This window comes from Acanthochromis polyacanthus, chromosome 19, assembly GCF_021347895.1.
Source record: "Acanthochromis polyacanthus isolate Apoly-LR-REF ecotype Palm Island chromosome 19, KAUST_Apoly_ChrSc, whole genome shotgun sequence".
Classification (NCBI taxonomy): Eukaryota; Metazoa; Chordata; class Actinopteri; family Pomacentridae; genus Acanthochromis; species Acanthochromis polyacanthus.
In genome coordinates this window covers 6,212,372-6,221,811 of record NC_067131.1, presented here as the reverse complement: position 1 = coordinate 6,221,811, position 9,440 = coordinate 6,212,372, and the positions used below count along the sequence as shown (strand labels likewise).

The 9,440-nt window shown below is 42.2% G+C and overlaps 2 protein-coding genes across 2 annotated transcripts in view; both read right to left on the bottom strand.

The window, feature by feature from the left end:
* On the bottom strand, nt 1-1,624 carry LOC127531190 (E3 ubiquitin-protein ligase TRIM39-like). Its single transcript, XM_051939971.1, is given in 4 exon segments — nt 1-828; nt 830-891; nt 893-973; nt 1,523-1,624. Coding segments are annotated over 4 exon segments (636 nt in total). The 3' UTR covers nt 1-437.
* A 2,187-nt stretch (nt 1,625-3,811) lies between these two features.
* Nucleotides 3,812-9,440, bottom strand: part of LOC110948380 (neurotrypsin-like) — a 40,847-nt gene continuing 35,218 nt past the window's right edge. The window contains exons 12-14 of the mRNA XM_022189880.2: nt 8,833-8,955; nt 8,486-8,754; nt 3,812-6,543 (exon numbers count right to left, since the gene is read on the bottom strand). Of these exons, the coding sequence (XP_022045572.1) occupies nt 6,062-6,543; nt 8,486-8,754; nt 8,833-8,955 (874 nt within the window). The 3' untranslated portion in view covers nt 3,812-6,061. The remainder of the gene's footprint in view (nt 6,544-8,485; nt 8,755-8,832; nt 8,956-9,440) is intronic.

The following is a 9,440-nucleotide window of genomic DNA, read 5'->3' as shown; positions in this document are numbered from 1 at the left end:
TAAGGTTGCAATTTTTCTTTTATTAAAAAAAATTATTGTCAACAAATCCCACATCCCCAAATGTCTCATTCCTTTGTGTCATAAAGCTCCATTGTTGTCCAAAAACTATTAATAACACAACAAAAAGACACATGACTGCAGTGGGCGACCGTGAACATGAGCACTGCCATTTAATTTCTGTTAAACACATTTACCTCGTCCTGAATGATGCCGTAAATTACTCACAATGGTTTATTCATTTGCAGCCGACAATCATCCCAAACAAAATGTTCCCCCGTTTGATGGAAAACTAGAGGTCCTCATTGTTGAGTGTTTTTAAAGATCTATGTTCCAGAGAGGCAAACTGATGCACTATTGGTGTTTATAGTGGAATTTGTTGGCAGTAAATACAGGTAGAATGACACTGATGGATCCTAGTCCCCAAGATTCACAGGGATTCAGACCAACGGCACGCTGTCATCAATGCCACACTGTAAGGACGGGTAGAGTTTTTCTGTAAAAGTGTAGCCGGTGAATGAGTAGATGTGACATTTGCCCTGAGTGTCGTAAAAAGACACTTCTCCATCCTCGTAATCCACAAACACCCCAACTTTCTTCAGTTTCCGTGGGTAGAGGAAGACAGGCGGACTCATGTTGGCTTTGTAACCGCCTCCCAGTTCTATCGTCCAGTATCCATGTTCTGGTGACACCGAGAACCATTTCTTTCTGTCTGCGGACTCTTTAACAACTCCGACAGCCCACTTCTCCTTCCCTTCGACTTGCACCTCAAAGTAAAACCTCCCAGAGGAGAAGCCCTTCCTTTGCTGCAACTGATGACCCAGTAAAACCCGTGAACCTTTTAGGGTTGGAAGGCCTCTTTTGCCACTGCCTTCCTTGACCTCGCTTCCCATTGGTCGGATAAAGTGAGCAAACAGTGTGCGGTGTCGGGATCCAGAGTTACGTCTACGAAGTGCTTTCAAATCCACTTCAACCTCTGATGCAGGGAACTTCTTCATGCCTCTGTTGAACTTTTCTGAAAATTAGAAAATATTTGTCTGGAGTTGCCTCGGAGATCAGAGATGGCACTTCGTAAAGACTTCCTGACGCTCTGCTCGTCTTGGCTGCTCCGGATGCTGATACTCTTGCCGATCATTCACGTGAGAACAGACACCGTCTTCTAGAGGATTTGGAAATGGTCTGTCAGAGTGCAAGAGCAGCTCCAGTTCTGTGCATCTCTGCTGCAGGGGTGTTAATTTCCCTGCTCAAGAGCTCTAATGAAGCCCTCGGCTGTTCTCTTGATCACTCTTTGCTCTTCTTAATCAACCAAACGAGCTCTGATTGGCTTCCTTCGATCGATGCCACCAGAGCGCTGAACGCCTGCACTGTGTTCAATGTGGTCTCTTCTGGGCGTCTCTCTTGCTGAGCTCCACCAGGTATTTCACCTCCTGGACTTTCTGAGCTTCTCCTAGATCATCTGTTGGACTCTCAGCTCCGTCTCTTCGAGCATAACCTTCATGTCGTCACTTTCTACCTTCAGAGGTACCATGATGTGGGTCTCGTGGTCTTCACTGACGCAAAGCCGGCAAACGCTCTCTTTATCCATCCTGCAGAACATGTCCAGCAGAACGTGGTGCTTCTTGCACATGTTGTCGTCCAGTTTGACCTCATTTGTCCAGGAAAGTGTGTCTCTTCAGGCCTGGAATTCGATGATGAGGCTCCAGGTGAAACTCACAGAAAGGCGGCAGGCTTTCGATGCAAAACTTTGCCGATTTCATCTTCCTTAAAGTGCAGATGTCACAGGCTTCGTCTGCTGTTCTGTTAGGTGCCGACTTATCACTGATGCTTCTTTCTTTAACTCCTTTAAAGTGATCAGAAACCTCCCAGATTGTCGTGTTGGTCTTTAACTCAGGTCTCTTGGTGAATATCTCCTTGCAGAGGGGACACTGGCAGTGGTCGCTGTTGTGTCCGGTATCCGGTGATGCAGGCCTTGCAGAAGTTGTGGCCACATGCGATGGTCACGGGCTCGGTAAAGACCTCCAGACAGATTGAACACTGAAGCTGTTCTTCACACAGGAGATTGTTGCAGGAAGACAATACCTGCAGCATTACATAAACTACATACTTCCTGGATGATATCTGTTTTATTTTTCATTTCTCCGACTAATATATCAGCTTGTGTTGTCTTTCCCTGATACCCAAACCTACTGAATAACCCAGATTAGCTCTGTATCATTATTGCGCTGCTCACTCTCACTTAAAGGTGCGCAACCTTATTATTTATTGTCATGCTGAAGGCCACATGCAGCATTAATTCATCTGAACAGACGTCCACTCACCAGGAGGTTTGAATGCAGCTGGACACCTCCTCTGCTAGCTTAAATTACAGAATGACGCAGCAGTTATCCGTGTTCAGACGAAATCGTGTTCCTCTTTAATCCATCATCTTCCCTTTGATCATCATCTGGTTTTTGTGACAGTCCTTCCACCACCTTACGCTGCAATGCTGCAGATCCACTTTTAGACAGAGGTGACTTAACCCGTTAAAGTCTGACTGGCACAGATAAAATGTAAATGCTCGTCTTTTGGAGATATTTCTACATTTCCATACATCAGCTTTCATTCAGGCAGTTTTATTTAGTTGATTTGTATAGTTTATGTCATGTGTACTTGATCATTTGCATCTGGTTCGCACAGCTGGCTGAGCTCAGAAACAATTAGCACAGAGACACAGACACAAGTCAATGTAGAAATACAGAATAAAAGTTGAAATGTGGAAATGTAGACATAAGTTGAAGATTCATATCATAATTTTTTAATACCAAAATGTTGATTTATGTGTTTATACATATGTGTATAAAGAATATTATTAATGCTTCAATTTTATCTGTGTATATAGAATAGGGTATCAGAGGACTGTTAAATTATATGTAAATACAATGGAAAAAGTCAATCCATTTAAAAGTTAAAAATCTAACAGCAAGGGTGCTAAAAACCTGTTCAAAAAGCTGCAAAAGCTATACTATAATCTGTCCTCTAATTTTTTATTTACTTTGTCAGCTTAAATACAGAAAAACTGAATAATTTTACATCAATACACTGTAAAACAACCCAGATTAGCTCTATATCATTATTCAGCTGCTCATTCTCACAAATATTAAGATGTGTGGTGCCTATTTTTGATGAGCTTTAATGAATTACTGATCTCTAAACACTGCTTTTCATCCAACCTGAGTGAAACAGGAGGGGTTAGAGATGCTTTTCACATCCAGAATTTGAAGCAATTCACACCCACCATCGATATTTAATTCAAATAATCGCTGTCCATCTTATAGAAAATCATTAACATCATATCTATAGGTCATATTTCCAAATAATCAGCTGCGTCCCAAAAGGCTGCACCAATTAACCTCATTATAAATCACTTTCTTCTGCTGTTTTCAATAGAAACTGGCCAATCCACTCCACCGAGGGCGTCCCGATCCCCTTTTTTTCTAGAGGGGAACCCATCCGAACAAAAGAAAAGATTAACGGCGCTCATGGGTGACGGAGAGCAGCAGCTAAGCAGATTTAGCTTTCAATTACTTGAAGGCAATAAGCGTTTTGTAAGCAACCTTTTTTCTTTCTTTTTTTTTGTTCTAGCCTGTAAAAGCCATGTATTTTGACATATTCTTTCTATTTGTCTAATGGATATTATGAGGAAAAAACCCATTTTGTGCTAAAGTTGTGCAGAGTTTGGTGATGAATGAGGCTTTTCCGTCGCACATTGGTGGCTTCGGTGCTAACAAAGCAAGACTTATGGGAGTTAATTAGAGAAGAGAGACCACATCGACACTTGTTCTCTGCAGGTATACGTTTTAATACTCAACCATGATTCTGCACAGTACACTGAGGAACAGCTGATGGCTTTAAACACAGGTGAAGTACATCCTACACACTTTTATCTGCACCCTCTGCTCGGAGACACGCGGTATTTGCATGAACCCCACGGGATCTGCGTCGCTCGAACATCAAGTCTTGAAGGGAGGAGGCCTGAGTTTATGTACAGGATTATAGAAACAGGCTTCGGGGCATTTCCACGGTGGAGAAAACAGCAGTAGCGGGTTACAAGATGCTTCACGACACACATGGCTTCACAGAACATCGAGCACAAGTTCATACACTTACAGTATAAAAAAGAACCAGAGTCCAAGGAACCCTCTGAAAATAAAGAGCAATGTCGCCACCTCCTGGTCAGATCTGCTCAGAGGACAACAGAACGGACAACATTTAATTTATCTAATCCAGCCTAGAATGAATGCAGAACACGTACTATCTAAACTCAGAAACAGCAGCTATCGAAGCGTCTATCTGAGCTCCCATCTATCTATCTAGAGCCAGTACAAAAAGATATTTAGGACCCGATGGCTTCAAAAGTACAGTTTTAAAGGACCCTATCGGTGTTTCTGCATGTTTCAGCTCTTTACCTAGAAATAGAGGAAAGCACTGATGCCAGATTCAACCAGAAAATCAACTAGCAGACTCTTGAATCTCACCAGTGTCAAAAAGATAATCTTTCGAATCGAATTTTTTTTAGTCCCTGGGAGACAAATCTCGCAAGTAGGCCAAGTTGGGGGCGACAATTTGGTTGTCATGGCCACAAAACCCTTGCGTAATCATCCCACAGAGCATTGGAAGGACCAAATCAGGACATTACAGTAGAACTCTGCTTCAACGGTCGGACTCTGGACAACAAATCGGCATTGCGAGCTACTCCTGCAGTGAATCTGACTTGTTTCAAACTGTCTTAATCACGGTCAAATTTCACTTTTCCCATGTCGTTTGTAACATGGTGAAATGAAACACGGAAAGCTTAAAATGCATAGAAATGACACGGGAAATGTCACGGAGGTGGTGTGCTACGTCCACGTAATCCCATAATACTACGTTGCACATATTAACGTCTACGGATTATGATGAAAAAGTTCAGAGACTCGTCTTATGAAAAGCCATTCTGACCAAAGAAGCCACATCGTGCAGTGGTATTCTGCTCCCAGTGCTCCTTCAAAGTAATTTTAGGGTTTTTCTGCATTATTACTGATTGCATTTTGATCGAAAAAGTGAATTTTGGTGCAGTTTGAGGTTTTGCTGATGTTTTTTTTCCTCTTTCATTACTTTTTATACATGTTTCCACTATTCTGAGTTCCTGATTGCCTTCTGAAAAGAGTATTCTCAGTTTTTGTGGCATGTATTTGGATGACTATTTTGGTAGTTTCATTAGGGATCAAACATTTACCCGGATTAAAGTCTAGTGGCTAAACTTTACAAAAAATAGAGTAAACTCTCCAGTGTGGTGTCTAAAACACTCAACAGTAAGCTAAAGTATAGATTATTAGTTATATACACTAAAACATGCTAAACCACCGGTACTGTCCTCAGTTAAGTAGCTTAGTCGTGGGTCTAAATGAACAACAGCACTTTCACCAGTAAAGGTATAAGACAACAGCTCGAAGAGAAAAGCCCTGTTTGAAAAAAGAAACGGGAATGTTTTATAAAAGCCTAACTTTTGGAGTTTATCTACATGAATCATCTCAGAGGGACGGTGGTGATATACAGTCAGCCGTTACACTAGATGTTCTGTCGCCTACTTTGTTTTTATCTTCTAAGAACTCACACAGAAGACACATAAATAGGTGAAATTAGCATAGATTCTCGTGTGACCGCCTTCGATTTGTTCCCCGGTTTATGTTACGTCTAACGCTATTGTCCTTAAAACACATGCCATGCTGATCTTTTAGATTTTCAGTGTCGGTGAACGGCCCCCGATCAGCATGCTGATAAACCTCTGGGCTGCAACTCACATGTAAAAAGCACCACAGATCACCCACACACTCTGTCATCCTGCAGCTCAGGACGCTCTGCCCACGCTGCTGCACTCAGCCGACGATTAGCAAACACTTGGGATTCACAACACGGAGTTCGGGTTTGAAAATGAGCACACAGACGGCCGATTTTTTTGACTTTAAGTTGGGAGCATCTTCGACTTGCTCTCCTCCTCTTCCTCGTTTGGTCACATGGCACAAGGTGGTAAAGCCGACGGCCTCCATCAGACCTCGGTCGGCGTGTTTGTGTGTGCGCCTTTAGCGTGAGCGTGCTGGCTGCTGTGTGAATGATGTTTAATCTCGTTGATCTCATTCGTTAGTTGCTGCTCGTGCATGCGTCTGAGCTTCCCGTGCACGTGTGTGATGTCATTGTCAGCTTGTTGCGTCTGGGCGCGTGCGTGCGGCTCCTCGGTGACCTCGTCGATCCAGCTCCTGAAGCGGCTGACTCGCGTGTAAAGGGCGGGAGAGGAGGGGTCGGAGCAGCCGTAACCCCCGGCGACGACCCCGGCCAGCACCCACCGGCCGTCCGTCTCCTCCTGACACAGCAGCCCGCCTCCCGAGTTGCCCTGGCAACCGTCGCCGTGGAGGATGCTGGTGTCCGGAGGGCTGCCGGCGCACAGGGTGCCATGGCTGGAGAAGCTGTCGCCGTAGCGCTTCTTGCATTGCCATGACGACATGAGAGGGACCCAGGATGCAACGACGGAGTCTGGGAGAGAAGATGGAGGAGATGATTAAGAACCATCTGCTAAATCTGACGATCAAATAATAATTTAACCCTCGCAGGTCAAGTTTAAAAATGGGGGAAAAAAATATATTTTCACTGTGAAACTTCTGATGTTTACATTTCCAACAATTTAGGGAAATCTTTGAACATTTTTTGGTGGGAAAAATAGAAATGTTGAAAATGTTTCTTTAAGAACATTCACACAAAAATCAAGCAAAATCCAGCGAAATTCGCTTGATTTTGTTTGATTTTGAGTTTTACTGATATTTATGTAATCGCTTTAGAGATTTTTAGGATTGTATTGGAAGATTTTTACTCATTTTTTGAAAGTATTTACAAGAATTTTCTTGCCAAATTTGGGGGATTTATTTTTTAAATAAAACTTTTAAGGGAAACTTTTAGGGAATTATTGGAATTTTCTTCCTGAAGGTTTTGCAAATTTTTAGGAATTTGGGGGACTTTTTTTTTCTTGCTGAATTTTTGGATTTTTTTTCAGACAAGGAAACAAGATTTTTGTTGGTGCCCGTAAATGAAGACAATAGGAGGGTTAAGTCATCAAACAGCATCAATAAGAGTCTGCAGCTGCTGGTATTTGGAGCTGAACTCAACACAAAGTGCAGCTGAGGCAGATGGGAATGGATTTGTTCTATAAACATTTGGTAATAGAACAAAGTGCTGCTGCTATATGAAGCATGAAGTGACCCAAAGTGGTTAAAATTCATCTTCCTCACGACGTGAATGTGAAATTTCATGGCAGTCTAGCTAATAGCTGTCGGAATATTTCACCAAAAAAGCTACAAATATCGACCACATGATGGCGCCAGAGGAAAAGTAAAGAAATCAACAAAGGCTTTATCTTCTGGGAAATACAGAAAACTGTCAGATTTCATGACTATTTATTTAGCTGTTGTTCAGATACATGTCAGCAAACTATAAGTGAAGGCGTCAAACATGAATCCTAACATCTCAGTTCAGCTGGAGAGGTTTTTGTTTCATCTTTCTTGGTGTTTCCTGTCATCTTTCTACTGTCTGTCTGTCATAAATGATCAAAACTTAATGTGGTCACTAATTATTCATTAGTTCCAGCTTCACAAATGTAAAGATGTGCTGTTTTCTATTTTTTATGTGGTTATGAACTAAATATCGATCTGACGAGCTCTGGGAAGCTAAAACGGATATTTTTCCCTACAGACATGAGCAAATTGACGGTTAGTTGCATCCTACATTCCCCAAAACCAGGTTTTACATGTCAAAAATAGCCTCTGCAGTCAAAATTTAAAATACTGACCCCTCCAGTCATTTCATCTCCATTCTGTGACAAATTTCATTGTTATACGCTGCTCACGAAAGAATTTGAAACACCAGTTGTCATTTGGTTTGATGGTTTCAGAACAAAAACGGAAGAGAAAAAGACGTCTTGTGTAATAATCCAGTTAAAATTCTTCCATTAAACTGATGTTTGGGATGTTAGGGGTGTCAGGTGTCAAAAATTTGAGTGAGTGACCTCAAAAAAACAGCAAGAAATGCAAAAATCTACAAAATTATAATTAATATGGGTGCATTTTTTCATTTTCAACCCTCTGAATTTGCATTTTTTGTTAATATTTGCTCAAAGATGGGACTTATATTCATTTCAATATTGGACATTCTAAATAAATGACATGAGAAATTACTGTCAAAATTTCCCATATAAATATGTGTGAATTAGTTATTGTTGTAAACAGAAACAAAAAAAGCCAAAATATTCTAACCTTTTAATTCAATGTTTGAGTCTAAAAGTTTAGTTATGAGGTAAACCAAATGAATCACTGATACATTTGATTAAATAAATGCTAATATATGAAAAGTTCTGACTTATGTGTAGGTTTTGTTTGTGTTGTTTTTGAAACACACATTCAGACGCATGTTTGAGTGCTTCTCATACCTGGTCCTGCCCATCCGGCGGTAACCATGACAACACAGGAGGCCGGAGCGTTTCCTCCGGTTGACACGTCGGCTGCAGGCAGGCAGGCTGCGTTGGTGTCGGGGTCAAATGTCAGGCAGCGACCCTTGGAGCTGGGCAGCTTCAGCAGAGCCAGATCGTGTCCTCCACTCTGCCCCTTAAACTTTCTGTGAACCACAACCCGCTCCGGGGTCACGCTCTGCTCCGAACCCCCGACTCGCACCACGTACCTGGACGGGTCGCTGCCGAACCTGGAGGAGGGTTTACAAACGTGTGATTGAACGCGCCTCCGGTGTAGGAAGTGATTTAAAGCTCAGCGTGTGTTTTACCTGCTCACACAGGAAGCAGACGTCAGGGCCCAGCAGGGGCTGATCAGAGTCCCGCTGCAGAGAGGACCGTCGTCTTCTGATTGAGACTGGAGCCAAAGCGACACCTGCCAGGGCCACGTGGTCCTGAGAGGAAACATGGAAAGATCTCACAATGCTGGCTTTTTTTGCCAATAACTGATATGCTGATATTGTCCAACTCTCAATGTCCGATTCCGATATCAACCGATACCGATATGTGAGGGCTGTTTAATTTTAGGTAACATCACATGTCTCCTGTCGTGGAATGAACACATCACGACTAATTTTACTGTGGTGCCCTGTTGGATGCATTTTCAAATGCAACTATGCTTTCAAATGCAAACATTGTCTGTGTAAAAAACGACTTCAATTTAAATTATGTTAAAAAAAATCAAAATTCAGCAGCTCACTTTCTCCCTCCCTCTATTAGTTTATTACAATGTGGCAACTATACTGTACAATTTTGAAACCTGCCGATGAAATCCAGGCATTATTTTATCAGTTTTCATGATAGGCAAAAAAACCCCGATAAGGACATTGACTGATATTACATTTTTCTGCCAATATCGGCCCGATATCAGGTCTATTTC